Source organism: Oreochromis niloticus, linkage group LG7 (assembly GCF_001858045.2).
Source record: "Oreochromis niloticus isolate F11D_XX linkage group LG7, O_niloticus_UMD_NMBU, whole genome shotgun sequence".
NCBI lineage: Eukaryota > Metazoa > Chordata > Actinopteri > Cichliformes > Cichlidae > Oreochromis > Oreochromis niloticus.
This window is the reverse complement of record NC_031972.2, coordinates 53,447,052-53,472,914: the sequence shown is the minus strand read 5'-3', so window position 1 is coordinate 53,472,914 and position 25,863 is coordinate 53,447,052. Positions and strand designations below refer to the sequence as shown.

Sequence of the window (25,863 nt, the reverse complement as noted above, 5' to 3'; positions counted from 1 at the left end):
ATGTTTCTAAAGTTGAATCACTGTGGCAATCGCTTTGAAGCCTCTTTGTGCTCGTTTTCAGCTTTGCTTCAAGTTGTTAACTTTCTGTTCATAAATAAATACTAAAATATTGCATCTGTGTTCTAAATAGAATATGTTATGTGTTGGTGTGTGGAACTGCCTCAGGTTTATATTGTTGGTCATTTTAACAGAGTTTAGCACCTAGTAGTGTAACAATTACCTCATCCACTTAGTAATTAAGTAAAATACAGCATTACTTGAAAGAAAAGTAATGAGTAATGTGTAATATATCAGAGGTGGGCAGATCAATCCAAATATTGATAGTATTGATACCGATGCTGGTATTGTTATCGGATAGATACTTTGCTCTATCCTGTAAATATGCATTATTATATTATTTAACGTAATATAATAATGTTAAATAAATTATTTTTTTCAGAAATGAAAAAAAAATGCATTAAACACAGACTATGAAACATGTCTGAAACTTTTTGTATTGACTCTCATGTCAATTTTACTTATAGAACATTTAAACAACAGAAGTTGATCCAAAGTGCTTTAGAGACAGACATGTTTAAATTAAACTAAATTGATTTTAATTTTACTTACACAACAACAGCCACCCATATGGGCGCTTAATATTGTAAGGTAAATACCCCTACAATAATACAGAGAAACCCCAACAATCAACCCCCTATGATCAAGCACTTTGGCGACAGCGGGAAGGAAAAACTCCCTTTTAACAGGAAGAAACCTCTGGCAGAACCTGGTGCAGGGAGGGGCAGCCATCTGGCGAGACCTGTTGGAGGGTGGGCATTCCAGGTCTCCAGAAAATCCAGTTTTAAAATACATGAAAAGTTAAAAGATGCGTTTTGTTATGTCAGCTAATTATTGTATAAAGTAAAAACAGTGATTTAGTAGCCATTAAAATGTATCCAGGTTTAGCAAATTGATTCATCTCATAAATCATGACACACTGCTCTCTCCTACCTAACCTGCCTTTAAAGGTTAAAAGTATCATTAAAGGCATCGGTGTTGTATTTACTCGGTATCAGATCGATACCAAAATCTGCAGTACTGCACATCACCATAATACATTCCTTCTTTTGAGTTAAGACCACAACACTTTACAGGTTATATTTTGTTGTGGATGAAAATATGACCATACTTTTCTCTATAATTTTATCAGCTCAACTGAAATGCAGCCCCAAACCATGACCGAGCCTCCACCATGTTTTACGGATGGCTGTACCAGGGGTGTCGAACTCTGTCCTGCAGGTTTTAGATCTCACCCTGGGTCAACACACCTGAATCAAATGATTAGGTCATTACCAGGCCTCTGGAGAACTTCAAGACATATTGAGGTACATTTAGCCATTTAAATCAGCTGGGCACATCTAAAACCTGCAGGACACCGGCCCTCGAGGCCTGGAGTTCGACACCTGTGCTGTAGACAGTCCTCCACACTTTGTGACAATTTGCCCCTTGAGTCGCCCTCTGCTGGCCAGCAGAAACAGTGGTTGTTTATAAAAACAGAACAACTCAGCTCTATACACATCCAAAATAAAGCTTCTTTTGGCTGCTCCCTTATTCACAAGGGGTCACCACAGGATGGCTCTGCATATTTGATTTGGCAGATTTTCACGCCTGATGTCCCTCCTGATCCAAACCCCAAGGGACTCGTGCCTCCTCCTGGGACCTAGCTGGCAAGCTTTGACTTGTTAGGCGAATGTGTAAACGACTACACTATGGAGCCACTTACACACAAACAGAACTCAAAAGAAAAGAAAAGAACTCAAATTTGTATGAATTTTCTGAAAAATAATTTATTTCCAGAGTAAAATAAACAATATGCTGCCATACAAAAAGTGTAAGAAAAGGGACAATGTCAAAACTGTAACTGCAGAGAGCTCAGCTGAGCAACAGGTCACATGTGCAGTGAGTCACACCTGGATATGAATTCAGTGCCCTTTAACTTTATTTGACCTTGTACACAGTCTCCTTTAGCATATCTGTAACCTCTGTATCTTATTACAGGCCTAGTTCAAAGACACAGGCAACACACCATAGATATGAATTGTCCCAGATCTTTTGTAACATCAGACACACACATCCCAGACAATTAGATTACATATAATTTATACTCGAAAACAATCTAATAAAAACATTCTGGGCCAAATGAAAACAAATATATAGCCCCCTTCCACTTGAAGGATGAACAACATAAAAATACTACTTTTGATTTCCTTTGCTTTTACACTAGGTGCAAAAGCCAAAAGAAAACATAGAAATTTCTTATTCAAATTATCCCTTATTAAGACATATTAGGCTGAAAAGAAGTAAAAACAACATGGAAATGCTATCATGAAGAAACATTGCACATTTCAACCTATTAGACAAGACCTCAACGTCTAGTCTAAGAAGTATCAAAAAACAGTGTCTACGATCCAGCAAGAGAACAGGAAACCGAGCAGTCAAAAGATCCAACAGGCCACTAAAATAACCCAGTGAGGGTGTTTCTGTTCTCTCTTTTTTAAATTTTTCAATAGGAACATTTCCTGCAGTGAAATAAAAACGCATTAACTAGCATTTTGTAAACACTTGGCAACTTTTATAAATATGAATAACTGAAAAACAAACCAAACTTTTTTCTTTAACCATAAAAATGTCATTTTGAAGAGTGACGGAACAAAAACACACAGTGCTGACTGAAAGGAAGCCGTCACTGGAATCGTGACGGACCTAAAACAATATGGCAACTATAGCATTTGTAGTAGCATTGTGTCCACTCGCTAATAACAGACTAGGACTGAGTGGTACTGCGCTCGTCTTCTACCTCCGAGTCAACAAGGGAATTCACTGGCAACACTTGACAACACCTCGCTCAGACGTAAACAACTACAATGGACCCTTTCGAGTTTACCAAGGACGTGTAGCGCAGTCGAGAGCGACCGAGGACCTCAACGGGCCGTAAAATAGATCGCCTTAATCAAAACCTCTTGGATTTAACAAAGAAGAAAAAACTAAATTCCTAAAATAGTCATTTAAATGTCCATATTGTCCTTTTTTTTGCTTTACAAATTATAAAACAGACTCCATATTTTCACAAAACTCGTGGTCCTCGAGGTTGTATATAAACTTCGTCCTGTCGACAACTTTGGGGCCGTCGGTGAGGGACGGGTAAAACTCAGTTGGCGTCAAATAGCCCTCGTGACTTTTGATGTACTTCCTGTAGTTCCGCCGCAAGCAATACCACGTGGTGGTGTAAAGGAGGAAGGCGACACCCTTGAGAACGATGGCCAGGCTGACGTAGAGATGCCTGTAATTCGCATTGTCGTACAACAGGCAGGCACCCTTCTTGTCGCAGTCCGAACTCCAGAAAAGGCAAGTTGAGTCGATCCCAGCACCGAAGATCAGAGGAGGGGGGATGAATCCTGCAAGAGAGAAACATGCACTGAGCTAAGGTTTGCTGGCTGTAAGAGGAGAATCATAAATCTTCAAACTATCACTCCGTAAGCACTGAAATGATTTAAAATCACATTTTGTCTCTCTTATGTTCCATTTCTTCTCTTGCCTCCTGAACGCGAGTTTGTTTTTACACTCTCGTGATCTGATTTATTTGTTTTCCATCTGAAAACGTGAAGTTGGTGCAGCCCTGCGCATCAGCGATTGACGGGTTGCCATCATTAACAGAGTATGTCACTGGAGGCATTGGTAAAACGCCACACGCTCGCAGCCTCAACAGGATTTGTGCTGCAAGTGAGAGAAATGAGACGGAGCGATTGTATGTGAAAGTGATGTGTTATCTGGAAACGGTTCCTACCGAGGAGTCGCAGCAGAAGGAACAGCACACCGAGCGCGTATGATTTCAGCTCAGGGCTCACAGTCCTTCAAGAGAAACAGACAGAACAAACAAAGTTTTATTTCTCAAATTAAAGCATTGAGAGTCTCTTCACAAAATAAAACCACAACGATACCTGATTAGGATGATGACAGAGGGAGTCTGAGCCATGGCTCCGACCAGGCTGCAGACACAAATCACGCACAGGAAGATGAGGAAAGACTGCTGGCATCCTGGCATCGGGCATTTCCCGGGAACCGCCGTGGCACTTTCGCTGTTGTTGGATATACAGGAGCAGCTGGTCAGGTTCTGTCAACAGAAACAGAGGAGAGAGGCGTTTGTACAACAACAAGTCATTCATCCTGCAGGGAACACACATGCTACACCTGCTCCTCACGTTTGGATCAAAATCTTCAGTAGAAATAAGCAATGTGTGTTTTTTTTAGTAGCACTTAAAAACTGAAAAAAGAAAAGCAAAAAAAAATCAGCAGCAGTGCACTGGTGATATTTTGTGCTGCTGAGCTGATGTGATTTGAATATAGAAGACATTATCTGCAGTCAGCATCTGATCTTGAAACAAGCACGTTACCACCTGACTGCCCAGCATGTGCATGCTGATGACAGAGCTGTGAAATACTGGGACTTCATATCTGTGAACACTTTAAAGGTTTCTGGTGGCTTTTCTGTGCTACAGTCCTCATCAACATTGCTGGTACTCATCATAATCAGAGGGCAAAAGCAAAATGACAACCTGAGAAATGTTGGATGTGGGGATCCCAGTTCGGCTGCAGCCGGCGAAGCAGGCGGACAGGTAGGTGATGCCGTTGGAGCCGCACACAGGGCTGATGGAGGAGGTGAAGCAGCTGCAGTGACTGTTGCACTGAGCATCTGGTTTCCTGCTCTCCTGCAGTGTCCTAAACAGAGAGAAACAGCTGTAAGCTACATCTGTAAAACTAGAAGGAGCCCTTTATCAGATATTATGGACACTGTTTCACTTTCAACATCTCCATGGAAACGGCGCAGCTCTCCTAACCCGCTCTGGAACAAGTTGGTTTTAGGCTACCAATTTCAAAAGTCGCCCAAAAATTCAGTATTTCTACAGGACGAGCAAACAGACTAAATCACTGAGTTCACACTTTATTAAAGAGATAAAAGCAACACCAAGGCTGAAGATTGAGCCTGAATGCTTTTATTTTAACTGAAAAAGAAGCAACCTTGGACTCATGGAGGTCTCAAAGTGCGCTGCAAATAAAAGGAGGTGAATAATATTCATCTGAACACATGAATATCTTTTACTAGCACAATGGTAAAAAGATAGAGAAGGAGCTCAATGCCAAAACCCCCGCAAAATACCGTGCTATCGGTCTCAAAGTGATCCAAACAGGTACGCTGTTCTTGAGGAACCTCTACACCTCTGTTCACATCACACAGCTGGATTTCTGCGTATGTGTGAGTGTAAAATCTGCCCCTCCTTAAGAACAGCCGCTGTGTGAAAGATCAATTATCCTCCTCTTAATCTACTTCCTGCCCCCTGTTTATATCGCACACTTACATTAACATCAGTTTAATAAACACCATCATCATTTGTAATAATTAGCTTCATTAGGGCTAAATGTAATGTATTGATTACCTGATTTAAAGGCTATTTAAAGGCTGTTTGACACATAAAAGGAGACAGCAACCAAAAGTAATCATTTTTAGCTAAAATATGACGAATGACTGATTAAACAAATATTTGCTGCTGTTGCAGGTTTAGCTGTGGTACAATGACAAGATTAAAGCATTGAAAACAGTGGAGCAGTGAAAGCTGGCATTAATTTTTTTTTTTTTTTACCTGGGCTTTGCACTATGAAGCGAGCATACTCCTGATATCTGTTAATTATCTGTATTCATTTACCCAAACATCAAAAATCATGATAAGCAGCCACACGAAGCTGCTTACCAACTCACCAAGGTAACCCAGGATTTCTCAATCACACATTCACAAGAAAGGTTTGATGTTGGCACAACAATCACAATGAAAGGTTTAGATAAGTATACTGGCAGCAGAGTGGGTGAGGAAAGTATGGGGAAAATATAAAGAGGTTAAACGCACAATACAGACTGAAAGCAGCATTTCTGCTGCTGACTAAGCAGCGGTATGTGAAGCACAGCGGTTTAGTATTAAAAGGCCTGAATGAATGCAGGGGCACTTTAAGTGCTTTGGTCAATAAGACTGGAAAAGAGCTGCTATAATAATAAAATTTAGCTTATTTGAAGCCAGGAAAGAAAACCAGCAAAACGCTGACTGTGCTAACAGTAAACAGAATGATCAATATCACAGCTGTATCCAGTGTATTAGGACACAGGAGAATCTGAAAGCAAGTAAGGAATACATTAAAAACAGAATTAAAATTTAGGTTTAGACTATGTGCAAATTTCATGTAAAAGGGAAGAAAAAATGAAGGAATAAGCTTGCATCTAAGAACTTATACTTCTTAATGGTCATCTGCGTATTGCATCAGAAATTAGACATCATTAAAAAGTAAGACCCTTCTACTATCTGTGTAGAAGTCAGAGGGTTTTTTCAGCTGTGGTGACACTGCTTTCTGGAGAAGTTGATGTCTAACCTTACTATGGTGATGCACCCCAGTAAGAAGTGACTGAGTTACTAAGATGATAAATAAGGTCTTTGTTCTGTGGCAGGTAGTACAATTGAAGATGCCACTGGCAGGATTACTAAGAAGTTAAGGGTAGATCTGCATGAAAACTGTCAGGCTTGGTGCAAGATTGAAGCAATTACATATGGAGTCTATCTAGATCTGAATCCAGGGATTTTTTGAAAGGACTCCTTATCATTCTGAGAGGCTATCATTGATTATTCCCTCTAAATTCAAATCCAATATAAAAATAAAAAGAGAGACTTTCGATTGTGAAAAACAAAACAAAACAAAAGAGCACTCGCAGTAAAGCTACATTTCTACCAGAGAGAAAAAAAAAGGGTGTTAGACTCGGCCCTGCTGGGGGTTAACAGAGCAATAACCACCTACAATACCACATACTGTGTGTGTCCACGTCAGATGAGCTGTGTGGTGTATAGCTAGGTGTAGCTCTGTCTCACTCTCTGCCACTACATCCTGATTTTTTTTAACAGAACTATTCAGACACAGGTCAAAATGGGGGCATTTTACTTCATGCTGTCACAAATGGTTATAAAACATGAAATGAGAAAAGGGAGGATTCTTGATATCACGAATTAATCCACAGGCTGATATCCTTGGATTCAATATACATGCATAATGTGAAGGAATTTTTTTAAACCTCTGCAGAGGAATGCAATCTGTCTGTTCTGATTTGAGATGTTTGTTTCTATTATAGAGAAGAATCCAAACACCATATTTGTTTTATTATCATATCATTTGTTTTGTGCAGTAAAATTAAGAGTTTATCCTCATGTACTTCTGTAGGTTATGTAACAACAATCTGTCTTTTCACCTTTGAAATAAAGAATTTAAGTTAAAAAGTGTGCGCATGAGACAGTGATTCATGCTAATTTATGACAAACGACATAATAAATACAAAGTCCCTTCTAACAACAGAGCTTCACTTGAACGCTTTATCAATATGAAAGTGAATAACGTGTCCTGCTGCATAATAGCTTTGCTTTAAAGCTCTTTTTATTGGTGTCTGATTCAGTGAAGTCTGTCACATTCATATTCAGCTCATGCAGCCCTCGAGGCCACTTTCCAAACAGAAAATCTTTTTATAGACTCGACAAGATGACACAAAGTTGTTTGAATAAAAAGTAAGCCCTCTGTCCCATCTTTGCCCCAATGTCCAGCAGTGATAAGAATTTTTATTTACACATTTATAGTCCCTACAGTTCACCTGCAAAAAAGTCCTCCAGCCTTGGCAGCAGCACCGCTTTTCACTGCTAGAGTTTGTTAACTGCTTGTATTCATCGTTTGATAAACTGGGTTTTAAATGTTAACAGTACATTTCGTTCCTTCTCAATCTATTGGATGAAAACACGCTGAAGTGAGGACAACAGAAATATATCATTAGATATCTGCCGTTCCTCCACTGATGAGTTCATCTCATCTTACATTAAGGACACTGTTTCTGGCGACATGTGAATGAAGTTCAACAAGGAAGATCTAGTATGAACTCGTTTGCCTGCATTCCTGCATGTTTGGGCTGCTAGTCTACTGTTAGATCACTTCTTTCATCATTATCTCTGGTCCAGTAACTTTATTTCCTTATTCAGCCTCTGTTCCCTGCGCTTTAAATCTTGGTGCTCACTGTGGCCCGCCTCCACTACATCTCGATTTCATTTTGTTCGCTCAGAGACCCTCGTCTGAGTCCATCTGCTTTATCTCCATCACCACCAGCAGCGTCTAGACTCCAGGGTGGTCCTGTCCTATTTCCCACCACTGGTGGGACTCTGCTCTGCTATGTAGCTTCATCTGAGTTTAATCATCAAATAGTTTATTACCCAAGCTCTGTGCTTCAACACATTGTGTTCAATCCTTTCAAATACTTACTGAATTGGATTGTAATCAAAATGGATGGCTTCCCAAACTTTATGTAACCACAGGCAGTTTTAAGACGGGTTATCCAGGAAGTAAACATAGGCCAGAAGCCTGAAGATCAGAATGCCACACTGAGCAACAGTGCTCTAACTTGTCCCCCTTTCACACGTAAAAGATAATCTCAACTTGCACCTCTCCACATGATCTTGGCTGACAGCTACTTCAACTGCTTTATTTTACATCAGTCTGCAGCCCCTACTCGCCTTGGATCAAGGCACGGCTGAGGCTGGCGTGTGGAATATGCCACTGCACTTTTTAGTTGTGGTTATTAAGTAATTTAAAACCAGTGTTTCTACACCCTCTGGTGTCAGTCTCCACTTTTTACTGATGCTTTTAAGCAGAGGATGTAACAAGTGATAAATACAAATGCTAGATATTGAATATTTTTTCTTACACGTTGCCGTACGGGATGGTCACTCCTGCGACGGGACCCGTATCACAGCCAAGGAACAGAAAGGAGATGTAGCAGGCGGTGGACAGCAGGTTGACCAGCATGGCCATTCGGATTGCTCCCAGCGCTGATAGATTCAGCTTCTTCACCAGCAGACCACCCATGAAGATCCCCAGACACGCACATGGAATAGCTGTCATACCTTAAAAACAAAATAGGCCCAAATCTGTTTATTATACTCCTGTCCGGAAGACAAAAAAAAAAGTGTGCATACGTGCGACTTTTTGCACAGAATACAAACCTAACAACTGATTTGCAGAGGTGGTGGTGAGGTTGAACTGCTGCTCAAGATATTTCCCCAGAAAGGCTGCAAAGCCGGCTACGACGGCGATCTCCATACAGGCCGCCAGGACGATGCAGGTGAACACAGGGTTCGACAGGAGTTGCTTGGTCACCTTGGGGATCACTGGTCATAAAAGGAAAGAGGAAAGATGAGCATTGAGGGTTTAGCACACCAGTGTGCACGAGGGACAAGATTCTCTTGATGCTTTTGTTATTTCAGCACCTGCTCTGACTGATTACATGTGTTTAGAAATGAAACAACACCACTTATCATTCAGTCACTTAAAAAAGCTTTGCCGTTTCTGCAGCTGTGTAATAAAGGACACTTTTGAGGCAACTCTACTGATCCAAAACTAGAGTTCAAGTTCTTCTAGTAGTTCATTTTACTTTTAAAAGTTGCATACTCTTTCACGTGTATCTTATTTCCCCTTAATGAGACAGATATTTCAAATTTTACAAACTTGTTGTTAATTAAAATATATATACACAAGTACAACTTGCAATGGTGCATTGTGGGGACTAGACTCCAGTAGCTAGAGTAGATTTACAGTTCAATTCTTATGTATTATATAGTGGGCCTTGAAGGAGCTCCTAAGTTTATCTTTTGTCTCATACAAGCCTCCTTTTCTTTGAGTCAGCTTTACTCTGATTGGCTGCCCCTTGAAAACAGCAAGTTTGAACATAAGATGAGATGACCATACTAATGATAGATGTGTGAAACAGAGCATTTAGAGCAGTCTGAAACGGAGCTTTTGGTTTACAGGGATTATATACGTATATGTTGACCTCACCATCTGACCATGTTTAACATGAGCACTCGTCACTATAACAGTAAAAAATAAGAAAAAGAATCATAGATTATCTTTAACGACACATAATACTACAAAGGATGATATTATAACGAATCTAGTACCATTTATACTAACAGACTAACAGATTTTATTTAAAGAGGACTGTAGCACTTCTGTTTTGTCAGTACTTCATAGCGTTTGGCAAATATAACAAATGAAAATATAAAATGTTGTGTGTTTTTGTTTCATACATGATTGCATTAAAAAAACACAACACCAACAACCAAAAAAACTGCAGTACCACACTGGATGCTGCATGCTCACCCCTGAGTTGCTGACAGCAGGTGGGGCTATTGGCAGGCTCATGGTTAACTATGACTCCGTTGCTGGGCTTAGGAGTCTCACAGTCTGAGCTCAGAGAGGGAGGAAGCATAACCTGCTCGCTGTCTGCTCCCTCCTCCCGCTCCCTTGCTGGCAGCGACTGAGGGAAGCCAAACATCAAGACAGCAGAGCAGAAGAGTAAGGCACCACACAGGAGGAAGCCTGCCCACCAGGCCCCGATCCACCGCGGGTCTTCTGGTGTGATGTTCAGTTTACCTGCGGAGAGGCATGGTGTCGGTCAATAAACTGTGCATGCCAAAAAAAGAACACACGTGAGGATCACAGAGTAGGGACACATTCAACTCACTGGTGTCAATGAAGATGGCGTCCACATAGAATTTAGTGCACAGCGATCCAAGGATGAAGCCGCAGGCAGGTCCGAACACCAGTGTAGAGAAAAGGATTCCTGCAAAGAAACATTGATTAAGTTTAATGTTTGAGTTCTACGCATCCAGTACTCTAGGATATATTTTTACACTGGAAAAAAGTACCTAAAGTAACCTACATGCTTTCTTTCTCAAAGTCTTGTTAATATGTTCTGGGTAAAGTTAAACATTTATGGTAAACAGATATATAGTATGAGAAAGCATCAAGCAGTTTTAATTAATTTAATTTGCTCATTTGAGTTTGTATTCATTAAAAATCATTAGATTTAACTTATTTTTAAGTAGCTACAGAGTTAGTTTTAGACTTTGTAAGATGGAGGGTGTTCTTCCCGAGGAGCAAGATTTAGGAAAATCAGAATACAGTACAAACAACACCTCACGAGGGCACTTGATTCCCTGTACTCTACTCGTTTGTTTATCAAATGAGTAGTGGCCCCACCACTCACCCAATGACAGCTGGGATGAACTCCAGCCTAGTTGGAGAAGCAGTTAAGAAAACAGATGGATGGAAACTGATTTAATATTTAGCCCATAAAAGGTCTGAAAATAGTACAAAAGGCTCAAGTTCTAAGAGCCTAAAAGTGACACCTGCAATTGTCCTACTTTTTCTGGGCAGCTACATGAAGATATTCAATTTCAAAACGTATCAAAATAGAATGACAGCAAATCTTCCACAGTATTCTGTTCGTTTTCAGCGGCCCTATCCAGTAGGTACACTGTGAAGCATGACGGCAAACACAGAAGCAATTCAGCTGTCATGAAAGATCAAGTCAGTTAAAAACCACAATCCTACTGGTGGCAGCACACAGTGACTGCGTTCGTTATGCTCACATGGCTCAGCCCTATCAAACTCACAGCTTAACACACACACCTGACAATGGAAAACAGTGGTTCTGTCCCAGTCTTATAGTGGGCAGCTTGAAGCTTGATCTAAAAATCCTCATTAGAGCATTGTCAGCGGGGTGGAAGTCTGGCACTATGACTCAGACTGCAGGGAGATAATGAAGACTCAAAGCTCAATTTAGGAGACAAATATCCCCCCGACAGTCTGTCCTGTGATCTGCGGTATTATTAGACCTGAGTGTGGAGAGCTGTACTGCGACAAACCAGATCCGAGTTTAAGTTTGACTACTGCTGCGCACAAGAAATGCAGTTTCGAATTACCGTCAAAATGAAATGAAAACATCCCTGCTAATTCTGCTTCCTTCTCTCAAGGGGCATTAAAAATATTTCTGCTACCAGGACATGCAAACAACCAGGACGATGTTGTTTGCATGCCAAAAGCAGCCACTTAACAAAAACAAAACAAAACAAACAAACAAAAAAAAAAACATGGAAACTGTGACTAAGTTGTGTTTTTGCTTGCGCTGAGAGCAAATGCATCAGGCCTGCTTCCTGCCTTGACCACCCACATAGGAAGGGAGTCAACACATGAGCCTCATTCACATCATAGTTTATTCTTCGCATAAAGGAAATGGCTCACAGATTTGCTAGGTGGGGTTTACTACCTATACCCTTTTCTCCATTTTCATGTGGTATAAACAGGCTCATTTAAGCAAGACAAGGAGTGAAACAAAACAGAAAGAGCCTTTCAAGTCGTGATGGGAACATTTGGCTGTTGTTCTGAAGAATACAAGTGAAACATATTTGTGGTTGACAGTCAGACCAGCACGGAAATGAACAAAGACCCAGATGTAGTCATGAGGCACTGGATCATGACAGGTTTTCACCTATTCCTTCTGCTATTTTCTGAGATTTTGGCAGGTGGCTGACAAATTTCCTTTGCTGTGTCTGAATGCAAGATTTCCAAATGTGAGAAGTTTTTTTTTTTTTTTTTAAACTGTTAACTCAAACACACACACACACACACACACACACAGGAAGTTGTTGTATCTCATTAGGAAGTGTTTACTATATACCTAACAAAGAGTTTAGCTTAAAGCACTTAAAAAAAGAAGAGGACTGCAGCCACCAGTACGTGACTACCAAATTTGCCTGTGGGGTTGCAAATGAGGCCTATGCACTATTTCTCTCGCGTTTCCTTAGAAACTAAGTGTTGCTTTCACATAGCAACATCACAATTGCTTTCACCACAGGAAACCCCAGAGAGGAAATTCAGTTAGTGAAATCACCTTCCAGGAGATGATAGCTCAGTAGTCCACGAATCAGCAACCACTGAGAGGATAAATGTCTCTGCCTACCCCTGGTTGCTCTCAGAAACGCTGTATCTTGATGATAACATTTAAGCCACAGGCTCGCATGAAAGAAAAAAAAAAAAAAAGGTTAGTAATCTAGCGTGGCCTCTTATCAATCTGCTGCTTCTGGAGGAGAAACAAGGGCAGTGCAATTTGAAAGTCAGAGATAATCCCCACCTGAAATGGTAGGGTTTTACATTTTTTATATGTTAGGGGTCAATAACAACAGAGGCAGGCATGTCATGAGTTGGCCTGCATAATAGCATTAAAAAATGTTTTGTGTGCCAGTTTATTTCTTGTACTTCTTGACATGGTGACTAATTGTTCCAACATTGGAGCTGCTGTTAGAGACAGGGTCGTTTGTATATCTACAAAATCTAGCTGTTTCCCGCCTTAATGAGCGTCACCACTAAATCAGCAAATATCTGTGTTGTGTACCGCTTTAATGCTTTTATCTAAAGATTCCTCAGAGCTGCACCACAAACAATGACAATGCAACCATTTTATATGTCACAGTGTGTAAGATGGCTCAAAAAGAAAGTTAAACTCACAAACTGTGTCAGACTATAGAGTATTCACTGCAGTGAGCACTGGGTGAATTGCAACAAAACGATCCCAAAAAAAAGTTCATCTCATCAGTTTGTGCACGGCTCTGATGTTTTGATGCATCTTTGTATGCTTTCATCTTTGGAAAAGTTACATTTTTTTTTTTTCCAGTTTTAGGATCCTAAATTCCTGAGCAACTCTTTTTGTCTTTGGTCACCAAAGATCAACGGTCAGAAGACTTTTTCCAAATCAAAGAGTCTCTCTTGATTGTCAGTTCTTGTTTTAGACAGCCAAAAATCATGCCCTCAACTCCCTCCAAATCCCCAAAATCCATCTGTTTTCTTCGGTTCTTCTGTGTACAAAAAGTAGCAGACTAAATGGGAATAATGATGCATTAAGAGAACAACTTGGTTACTTTTACAGCTGAATGGAGACCCTGGCTCTTTGGTCAAAAAACCAAAAAAAATATAATAATTTATAGTCAGTGTAGCTACACTGACTATAAATTATTATATTTTTTTCCACAATATGATTCAGCAGGAGTAAAAACTAAAACCCAAGTTAAGCACATTAAACCTGCATGAAGGACAATACATAACCGCAGCGTAATCTCTCTTTTCCCTTCTAGCTGTCCCGTTACAAGATAAGTACAAAACAAACCAATTTGTTCATGTTGTACTTCACTCAAGCCTTTTAGTACCCTGTGAATTATACTCTCTGGGGAGCATGTTTGATGTAATTTAATAACAAAGCTTGGGTCTAGTGTTTTTGTCTCCATGTAATTGACTTAGAGACCAATGGAAAAAGCCAGAAAAGCCACGTCCATATTAATTAACCCACAGATGCATCCCAAACCAGGGTTGAATATAAAAATACTCACGCAAAAACAGGAGGCATCATTCAAACTGTAGATCAGAATCACCATTTCATATGCAACTCTTGTGGTTTAGCAATCTCCTGATGCAAACTAACTGAACACTTTGATAGTGTTTCCGTTCAAACAACAATGTATTAGTGCCTCTGTCTTACAGATGCTTATAATGATGTATCTAAAACACCAAGCACAGATTAAACCATAACAAAAATGATGAAGGTAGTGACAGGCTCTTGATAACAATCACTCAGGTTAATGTCAGATGAAACCCAGAGCAATAGATATAATGCATGCGTTCACATAGACAAAATGCCATATAAAAGCCCATAGCTGCAAAGTTTAGTTTAAGACCACACAAATCTGGGTATTGAAATTATAAGCCAGCACACTGTGAGGTTAAACACACACAGAGTAATCGAAATGTCAGATCCATGACAAGTGCACCATCCTTGGTTCATTTCCTCCTCTCACTGTACAAAGAGAGTTCCTTCGACTCCTCCATTAATCCCGCTCAAGTAGGCTCAGTAATCTCATGAGCTAAATAACAGCAGAGGGACACTGTAGTGTGGGAAGCCAAACAACAGCTTGTCACACTTTTACAAGAGACCAGACTGAACCTGAATGAGCTGAATGACCAGTAAAGATGAAACCAGCATCCCAACTCGTCACATCTGAAACCTAAACATGCGTTCAACCCCAAGGTTTGGTCGAGACGGGGAAAAGAAAAGGCACAAGATTCCAAGGTCACATCAAAGTGACTGCAACATTTACACGCTAGAAGATGTAAGAGCCTTCACACCAAAACCTCTCCTCCTCTTCTGCTCTGTCAGGTCATGAAATCCTCTGGGTAGGAGGGTAAAGACATTTTTAAGATTAGAGAACATTGAGAAATGCTCAAATAGGCCAGACGTGTCAGAGGAGCATGGACAATTTCCTCCACAGAAGTGAGATGGCATCAGTCACTCTGACATAGATTCAGACAAATACGACATTTTAACTAAGAAAAGTCACACACTACACCCAAGAAAAGGTATGTGCTTCAGCTACAACACAAAACTTGTAAAAATTGAATTTTTAAACCGTTTCGAAAAGAAATTTCCTACTGTGCAATGGACTGAAGTACTTCTAGGAGCAAGTCTTCATGAAATACATCTAAGGGCTTAGTTTGTGCAGCATTATCTAATTTAACTTTAGTTTTCAGCTGTCACCAGTAGAATGTTTGCTGACCAAGGTTATTTTAGTTATTTTAACCTAAAGTGAAAATGACCCCTAGTTGTAGTTTAAGTGTGAACACAACTAGCCTGAGTATGCACTGATGCATGTGTAGACTGGGACATCTATGTGACAGAGTCAACTAAAAGCACTGTAATACCCATTTTGAATTTTGTAATTTTTCCTCATTTGCCCCTAAAAATACCATCCATATTTGAAAGATTAAAAGACTACAACTAAACTGAAACCAAACACTGTAAAAACAACAAAAAAAGGGGGAAATGAGCAAAAAAATAAAAAATGAACTAGAAAAATTTTTAAAAAAGCAAAAAAAGAAAATAGCCCAATAAGATAGAAATTACACCAAATATTTTTTCTACTTACTGACCTTCTAAAAGTAAAATAAAAGAGTTCAGTAAATAAAATTCTAAATAAAGTACAATGATAAGTAAAATAAATAAATAAATAAAAGAAACACAACAAAACACTATGTAAGAAATTGAATATGTATAACGAAGAGGCTCTATGAAGAAAAAAATGCCTTAATAGATTCAATAAAGCAAGATAACACAATAAAAATGGCTGCATGAAAAACAAGCAGAGCTAATGTCAGATGGAATTAAAGTGGTTGAGTATAACAGAGAGCAGTAGATGGTGTAATAAAGTGACTTGGTGTACACAGAGTGCTAAGTGTTGTGACAGTCCAGGGCTGAAGTAAACTATTAATGAGATAACAGTTGTATAGTTGTGTGGTACAAAGTTCCCGTATATGAATTCCATTTTAAAATCATCTAACTAAGCAGCAGCGGAGGTAGATCAAATCGTCTACTAATCAGTGGGTTAGTGGTTTGATCCCAAGCAACCTCGGAAAAGATAGTGAATCTTAAATTGCTTCTGATGCATCCCTCTGAGTTTGAGTGTGTGAGATAGTTAGAAAGCACTTAAAGGCATAGAGCAAAGTGCTGTTTGAATGGCTGAATGTGGCTTTAGTAGATATATACACTCACTGGACATTTTATTAGGTACACCTGTTCAACTGACTTAATGCAATTATCTAATCAGCCAATTACATGACAGATCTTCAGTGCATTTAGATATGTAGACTTGACCTGCCATACTTAAAACCACACATTAGAATGTGGAAGAAAGATGAGTTAAGTGGCTCTGAATGCTGCATAGTTATTGGTACCAGGTGGACAGGTCTCAGTACTTCAGAAACTGCTGATCTGCTGGCTTTACAGTAGAATGGCTGGATTTAAATTGAAATGTAAATATAAATCCTGCAGCAGTTTCTAGCAGGAAAATGCCTTGATGATGCCAGAGGTGAGATGATCGGACTACCTTCAGCTGACAGGAAGTCAACAGTAACTCAAATAACCACTCATTAATATCAGGGTATGCAGAAGAGCATCTCTGAATGTAACACTTGAACCTTTGAAGCAGATAGGATACAGCAGCAGAAGACCACACTGGGTGCCACGCCTGAAAGCTGAGAACAGGAAACTGTGGTTAGCACCTAGCTGAATCTATCGTATGAAGAACTGAGGCATTTCTGAAAGGAAAAGGGGGGTCCAACCTGCTACAAGCGGGGGAGAATTGTTTGGCCTGGGATACATGCAAGTTAATCATAGCTAGCTGGCTAAGGTTAGCTGTTATTGTTGTAATAGGCAAAATCATAAAATACAGTTCGCTTTAAAGGGCTGTGATAGACAAATTTAAGAAACTTTCAGCACACTTCACCAGGGGTCTTGATAATCCTGTGCCCTTTTGTCCCACCTCATTCACAAATTGATGGCCCTTCTTCTTGCCTGGTCAGACAGCTGACTACAAGCTAGACAGGAAGTAGGTTAGGGGCAGCTACTGCACACAGTCTGCTTTGTGTCTTTTCGTGAGTCCTCATAATCTTTTATCTAGTACATTGGTTAAATGCCAGTTAAAATCTTTCAAACTTTGGAAAAGCCAAGAGTTACAACCTCAACGTGCTCAATTTAAGAATGATGATAGCAACAACGAGGACTCAATGCTGTCACCTGCCCTAAACACAGGTGTTACTAATTATATTAATGAAGACTCTGTGCCCAAGCTGAACAGAGCCTAATTAATGTCATTAGTAACACCTGAGTTCACCCTTCATACCATGGCTGCTGTGAAATACACGTATTGTGTATCTCCAGATAAATGTGTGGGATGTGCATCAGTATGTTGTTCCAACTTTGACCTCAGAGCAGAATCATGTCTCTAGTTGGTGTGTGGCTTCAGTTTGTCATTACTAAATACAGACTTTTTCAACCACCATCTAGACATGAGCTGTAATAAAAACAGACATTTTACGCAATTCACAAGACGTTGCAATTTTCCTGTAATACTTTGAAAGCAAGCACATCCAGAAATCAGGTCCTGAATCATTTAGGAGTAAAAAGTTACTCAAGCGTTTTCATGTAACAACGTTTCTGGTTCTTGTTTTACTGCGTCATATCTCTGCCAATAACACAGACAGCCATGCTGTACCAGCACCTGCAGGATGTTTTTTTTGTTTTTGTTTGTTTTTACGATAATGACTCATTACGGTACCAATTTTCTGAAAATATAAATAAATAATTAAAAGATAAGGAAAACTTTAAACACAAAGGAGCTCGCAGTGTCTTATCTGTTTGACCAGAATTTTTTTTCCTTCCGTGTTCTTCTTCTTCTTTTTAAAAAAAAAAAAAAAAAAAAAAAATAAGAGTCACATCTGATCTCAATCAGCTATCCATTTTCAGGCACTCTGAGGGGAACTAAATTCTTATTGTTCATTTCTCACAGATTATGTGTGTGAAGCAACATTCCACTAGCATCTTTAAAATGATACCACTAACACTTGACAGAGAGGAACATTTCTAATTTAGGCAAAATAAATTGTGTTAAGACACAAGTTAAGGTTTAAACATTAAGTATGAAACATGTTACAAAGATGCAAAGAGAGGGACACCACCTTATACTGATCGCTGTTATGTAAACCCAGCCTCCCTCATGCCAACAGGATTACTACTAACAGGTAAGTCATGCCATAGTCGCCTCTGAGGTGAAGCCTATTTTGATGAGGTACAAAGGCGATTAATGGTCACCAAATCTTTAGCTATCCGTAAGTAAGTACTAACAGAATTAGAAGACAGCTTTCCCCACAGGAAGCGAAGCTTCTACCCACCCAGCTTTTAGTATCGACGTCAGCATCACTTCTCAAAGCATTTGCTATAAGCAGGAAGTCTCACTAACTTTCCAAAATCCAGACAGTTACAAACTTTCAAATGTCTATTAATTATTTTCTAGTTATCCCAGAGGATGTTTAGATGGTTTATTCAAGAGGAAGGAGAATAAAAAAAATAATAAAAAAAAATCACTAAAGTTGAACTTGAACTTAATCAATTTTCTGATCAACTGACTTCAACTTTCCGTTAAAGCTGGAGGAGAGAAACAGAGTCAGTTTGTTAGTCAGCTGTACCCAATAATAACCTGTTAACTCTACACAGCGATGACCTAAATAAAAAGCCTCAGCTCAAAGTAGGCTCTCAACTCACATTCAAATGCCATTACATCAGGATCATCCTACTTTAACTTCCGCTTACGTCAAATCATGTCAAATTTGAGACCAACCCTTTGCGCACAACTCAGCCGGGATCTGATATAAAAACAGCTGCTTGTGTGTGTAAATGGTTTCACTGACTGACATATGGTTGCTACACAGAAACTGCAGCTTGAGGACACGTTTAATACTATTAGCATTCTGACCCTGAGGATGAGTGGGGAGGTTACTGCAGAGCACCGCTAGACCTTCACCCGGCTGACACACTAGCTTTCCAGCAGGTCTTTTTCCCTCAACACCCCGTCACGTTAATCCGGACTCTGGCTCAATTTAAGCCCAGATAGGTCGTGGCCTAAATAGGGCCTCGCGAAAGGCTACACATCCTCACGTTATCACCCTATTGTCTCCTGATATTTCAGACAGCTGATGAGTCTGACGGTCCAGAAACAAATTAACATTTCCCTCCATGCCACAGGAACGCTTCTCCTCCACCTTTGGTGTACTACGTCATACTACATGTGAGCGGTCTCACCGTGAGCCACACATATAAAACATAATTAGGCGAAATACTGATGTCCATCTCGGCCACTGTATTCAAGTTGGCAAGGCAACTTTTGGCAGCTTCCACAAACCAGCGCACACACCTGCATATTTTTAATGGATGAATTATAAGTTTGTTAGATATAATTACACACTAATCAGTGTATATGAGTAAAATAATCTTTATATAATATAGGAGGACCACCAAAAAACCCCCCAAAAAACCTCCAACTAACTGTACCTTCAACCAAAACCCTCAAATATTCAGGCAACTCAAATGTGCTTCTTTTCTCTTGTATAAACTAAAACTGAATATCACTGAGCTTGAGGTTGCTGGTCAGATAGGCTCACTGATATATTGTAAACTAAAAAAAATAATCACCACATATAGCTGTCCTGCTTATATTCTATATTGTTTTACTATGTTCATACAAACATGTCTAACAGGTATAAAAACTATATACTATATGATATATTATCTGTGTCAGACAGATCTTTATCCTCTTTTATAATTCAGAGGCTGGCACAGCTGAGCTGCCACTTCCCTTTGGATGACAATACAGAGAAAAATCATTTAAGTAAAACGCTGTGCAGCAGGATGGTAAAAGAAAAAAAGAAAAAGAAAAAGCCTTTTATCGAGTGAGATACAAGACAGAGCTGGAACAGTGTAGTCCTGTCATGGAAATAAATGCGTTTTTAATCTAAAAAAAAAATCCTCATCTGGACCTCATACATTATATAAAACGGAGTGAGGCCATCATATTAAACCTTTCGGGAGAGAAAAAAAACTGTGTTCATAGCCTCTGTGTCTCCTTACAGATACATGTTGGACTATGGAAAATACATTTTTAAAAAGGCCTAGCCAGAGGTGAAAGAAGTTAAAAATGGGAATGATTGTTTTTAAAAGTTGTATTTCATTTCACCACTGAGGCTTCAAGAGTACATTGGTAAAAGTTCACAAACCAATGTCTTTACATGGAGCTTTCATTTTCATATTTTAGCCCCATTTTGAAGATTTGATGCATTCATTTTTTGATTCTAGAGGGCAAATTTCCAAACCTACAGCCAACACTGATGAGAAGTCCTCCCACATACAGTTGTACTTCATAATCCAGGAGGCTTGCTCTCAGTGTGTCTATAATCTGTCTTTTCTTTCACCTCGCAGGTCAATGACAGTACGCTACTTTAGCCTGAAATGCAGTAACTTAATCTTTGAGTCCAATTAACCTTATGTCATTAAACTGTTCCAGGAAGCAGTGAAAGCCCTCATTAACCTAAATGGCACCAGTATTAGCTGGATCTGACCAAGGTGCATTTGTTTTTGTTTCATGTCCTATGGATTTAAATCCACACTCCCAATTAGTTAAACAATGTTATTAACCATGCCATTATCAGTATAATGATCAGTAAGGCCTTTTCTGGAAATTGCAGGATAGCAATTTCCAAATATTTGGGTAATGGATGCTTTGAATGCTATTACAACAATAATGATGGTGTTTCTGTGCTGTAAGATTACATAAGCAGACTGGGCATGCTTTCAAACATACTACTGATGTGACGCTAGAAGCTCAGAGGACTCGGCCAGACTGCAAAGTCTGTGAACGCAGGGTCAGCAGAGGAGGAGAGACACAAAGAGACAGAGGGAGAGAATGACGGGTAGATGGTGTGTAGGAGTTAATGTAACAGAGTGACGCCCGGTCATACAGTGATCTGTTTGTAATCAGCTTTTAGACGCTGGAGCTGAGACGTTGCTAGACACAGTCTCCACTGTTGGGCAGTGGGCTGCTTGGATCAAGGGAAGGGGCAAAAAGACCAGCGCATATACGGTCTGTGCTGGAGAGCTGCAGCTGCTCTATTGAAGACGAGGAGCACAGAGAGGTTCTGGACTCTCTGACAGCAGCTGGTAACAGCTTCTTCAGCAGGTGGTTTGGCCTAATTATTAGAATAAAGATGCCAGCAGCCCATCTCTCCTTTTTTCCCCGGGAAGATGGGAGAAGCAGGCACATAAAAACACAGCCAAGTGTACAACATCATGTCCGCCACCAAATAAAATGGAGCACTAATTGTGCTGCATCCTGAGGAAAAGGAGAACTGATGCGGAAGATATGATGAGTGAAGTGTTTTGAGGACAAATAAAAGGCAGAAAGCATTCGGGCAATGGCTAAAATCAGCAACAGACAAACAGTTGTTTAGGAAAACGTGTGTGTACTGTGTTTGGTGATGCATTAAAAATTACATATTTCTATCCAGACTCTAAACTCTGTCCCAGCTCTCTTATTCTTAATTTTAGAGTTACACACAACGCACTGTGAGGAACTCATCTGTGACCTCATCTTTAGGTGGGATTTGACTACTTACTGAAGGAATTTACCGTAAGTGATAATAGACTGTCTGAACAAACTACTATTTTAGCTCTTATACTAATGTCTCAGATCAGTGTAATTACAGTCTGAGTCAAAATGAAACCTTAGAGGGGCGAGGTCATCTTAGACATGTGCAACTAGGAAACAGCATTAACAAACAAAGTCTACTCAAACTTTTAATCTTTCTGCTAGTACTGATTAATCTGTTGTTTATTATTAATAAATGTTTAGTCATTTGGTGTGTGAAATATTACATAACAGTGTTACATAACACTAACGACATTTTTTCAAAGCCTCAAACGTGCGTTTCTTGTTTTTAAAACAGGAAGTCCAAAAACCGAAAGACATTCAGTTTGTAATGACAAAAAGTATTTTTTTTAACTTTCCTTTTAAATTAATTTTAAGTACTTAACACAGAAATCAATCATACTCTGGACTCTTACTTTGGAGAAGGATATGAGCAATTCATCAGCCATTTTGCTGACTCAGCCTCTGAGGACAACGGCCAAAATCTCACCATAGCCAGCAGATATCTGGGCCAAGAAGTCTTCATGGTCATTGTTAATGAATGGAGAAGCTAAATTGCAAATAGCAAATGGTTTAAGGAGTGCAACTTGCGCAGATAAAAATTATACAATCCCTATTTTGCTCTAGGGAGAGCAACAGGAAACCAAAGCCTGTTCAAATTTGATCAGAAACAGACACCAGAAAGCTAAATCAAAACCTTGTCCCTTTCAGATTCTGGATATTTCTATGCAGATATTAATACAGATTAATGCAGTGTCACAGAAAGCCTTCTGATTCAACACCTATTGAAAGGAGGATAACATGGTGGGACTGGAGAAATAAATAAAGGCTGACTGAGTCAAACAGTCACTTATGATTACTGCCTACTTATTGATCAGAGTCCATTTAATTAGGCACTGTTATCCTTCAGTCTCTGCCATCACTGATATGGGGATTAAGTGCTGAACATGCTTCTGTGTAATCCTAGGAGCCCACAGAGCAACCACTTACGCACCACTCAATCAATGAGGTTTGGGATTTGTGGTAAAGCCATGTGAATCCATGTAAGACCTTGTCCAAGGAGAGGACTTGCTATAAAGTTTTTAAAAAGGACAGTTACAGGTATGGAAAGTCAAAGGTGTATCTGTGTGGGATTTTGTTTTTAAGATCAGACTAGTGGCTGTATCCATCACTGCAGCAGGATAGGAAAAATTCCACATCCTCTCCCCCCCCAAAAAAACAGAAGCCTAACAACTGGACGTTTCTGTGGCAACAGTCTGTTGATGCTGCTGTGTTTATGATCTGTCTCATCCCACCTCTTATCCCAGTGCTCCTCCCTCAATGGATGACAAAAAAAATCCCCTTTTTAATCAGCAGTGACGGTGCCTGACCCAGATTGCCTCTAGAAGACTGCCTGGCAGCAGAGTCGGCAGGGATTCGTGATGAAGAGGAAAAGGTGTCACAAGCATGTTCAGACCAAAACAGTGGCTGTGAATACAGCAGGGTGCTAAAAATACAATAGAGATAATAATGAAAAAATGAATAATAAGATCAGATGGGTTACAGCCAGGAGTGTCGGTGTATGACTGTAGGTTTCAGTGACAGAGGATAAGGCTTTCATATCATGCAATCCTGTGATGATCCATATCATCTGACCTATTTTTTTAAAGGCCAAATGTACACTTTTTTTCACTCCTTGATGGTGCAATTGCAGACTGTAAAAGGTCTTTCGCCATCAGCAGAACTATTAAAAAAAACAGTCACAGATTGGTCAAACTCTGCAGATGTGTGTTGCATAACTGATAGTGTCGGGAACAAGCAGCTAGAAGGGTGAACCTACTGTCTTGCCCATTTGTTCAGTTTTGTATGACAATCTCTCTTGAAACCTTAATCTTAAAGGTTAAGGATGGGACTCACGTTAGCGTGATAGAGTTGCTCTGAAGGTGCACAGCACTGTAAAGGAGCCTCGTGGAGAATCAATATAGTAACTGTCTATTGAATGCTCATTAACTGCCTAATTGTTTCTTCTCTCAATAACTCTACTTACAGTATTTTTCACACATTTTAAGGTGTTTATCCTTTGTTTTATTTTTTTATTTGATTCCTTTTAAACTTTGTAAATGTAATTAAATTACAACAATTTAGTTGTTAACAAGTGAAACTGTTTATCTTTACATCTGATCGGCCCAGCCAGACATAAAGTGGAATAATCACAGTATGAGTGCAATATTAAACACAAAAACAACAGATTGACAGGGAGGTGATTCACTTTAGTGCTCCTACTACACAGCAGAAATATGGAATTTTACAAATCACCCCTTGTGCCAAATTCACACCAGTGTGAGGTTAATGAAACATTATGAGAAAATTTTTCAAACTGGCCTCATTTGATTCCTCTAGATAAACAAACTCTTTAATCAGCTCTCATTGTCTGCAAACAGCAGCTCATGCAAAATCTAAAACTATTAACTGATCAGTATGTCTTGTCTTGTCGCTGCACGGGCCTGAGAAATGACCTCATTAGAGGCAGGAATGGCAGAAGACTTGCATCAAACAACTCCTTTTACACAAATTTAATGAACCTTTCACTCAGGGCAAGTTGCTAATCAATTATAGTGATTTCCCCATTTACCAAAACTGGAGCACTGTTAAGGATGCAGATTCCCTCTGCTCTGCACTATGTCTGCTTGCTTCCTCTCTGACTCTTACTTGACGTGCTACTCAGAGTATTCAGGGATAATTAGTGATTAGCTCTAGGACCGCATGTTGTTGACCGGTTGGATACAAGATAATCTCGTGTTCATTGCCCTCTCTAGCCTCTAGAACCAGACTAGAAGTAACTGAGCAGGGGGTGTACACTGTATCAGGGCCTGCAACTCAATGCACTGTAAACTCCTCTATGCCAATCAGCCTGTAGAGCAGCAGACGGTTGCATGCTGTCACATATGGCGGACAGATAGTGTTCATTACAGTGATGCAGGGAAGCAGCAGCTCATTGATGAAAGGTTACTGCAACCCTATTTATCGTCTTGAGATAAACCAAACTAGTGTTGCTAGGCAAACTTTGCATGCAGCTTATAGCATGGATGGAAAAACCCATTTAGGATCTAATCCTTCAAGATGACATTACCATGCGCCGTATTTAAGTAGCTTATATAAACGCCCTACCACAGCAGTGGTTTGGATTCAAAGCATTTTAGGAGGAATGTTGACAAGTTTCTCGAGGATCCCTCTGAGACCGTTGTCACTGCAACCACTCAGTTTTCTTAACAAACCTGAAGCTAAATTTATCTCTGAGGGGCTAAAGTAAACCAAAATTGTAAAATTGTAATGATAAAATATATAGGTTTGAATAAATTAGCACTACATTTTGCCCTAGATAGTAATGAGGTCTGAAGATAAAGTACAAAAAAGTGATTGGAAGGAAAGTACAAAGTCAGGAAACACATTTTTTTAAGACTTTCCAGGTAGAAGTCTCTTTTGTATGATGTGGCTGTAAAAGTTTGCCACAGCTCTTTGTCAAAAGGAGATACAAACACCTCTCTGTGTGAAAGGAAGTTGTACACAAGCAACAAGTGGAAAATAAAACAGGTGACAGCCACAGAGACCACCACAGTTTAGCGGTATAGAATAAGATAGAATTGATCTAGTGATGGAAAGTTTGTATGTAGGCTGTAAGAAACCCAACCCCCAAAACCTATAATCACTACAGTAATGCGTAAACACTTTCTATACGGGTGCGAGGAAGCTTTCCTGCAGGGAAAGAAGGATGTTTGTGGCAGCCATATAATCTATGGTGTTAGCACTGCCAATTAACCACACTCAGCAAACTAATCTATTACTGTGTCTGTGATTATACATGCAA

The 25,863-nt window shown here is 39.7% G+C and overlaps 1 protein-coding gene across 7 annotated transcripts in view; it reads right to left on the bottom strand.

The window, feature by feature from the left end:
- Window positions 1-1,806: 1,806 nt before the first annotated feature.
- Window positions 1,807-25,863, bottom strand: part of slco3a1a (solute carrier organic anion transporter family member 3A1a) — a 35,127-nt gene continuing 11,070 nt past the window's right edge. For all 7 annotated transcript variants that reach the window (XM_005470766.3, XM_005470771.3, XM_005470768.3 and 4 more), the window contains exons 4-11: window positions 10,625-10,723; window positions 10,261-10,533; window positions 9,105-9,269; window positions 8,807-9,005; window positions 4,593-4,755; window positions 3,978-4,150; window positions 3,824-3,888; window positions 1,807-3,434 (exon numbers count right to left, since the gene is read on the bottom strand). In XM_005470766.3, coding sequence (XP_005470823.1) covers window positions 3,082-3,434; window positions 3,824-3,888; window positions 3,978-4,150; window positions 4,593-4,755; window positions 8,807-9,005; window positions 9,105-9,269; window positions 10,261-10,533; window positions 10,625-10,723 — 1,490 coding nt within the window. In that variant the 3' untranslated portion in view covers window positions 1,807-3,081. The remainder of the gene's footprint in view (window positions 3,435-3,823; window positions 3,889-3,977; window positions 4,151-4,592; window positions 4,756-8,806; window positions 9,006-9,104; window positions 9,270-10,260; window positions 10,534-10,624; window positions 10,724-25,863) is intronic.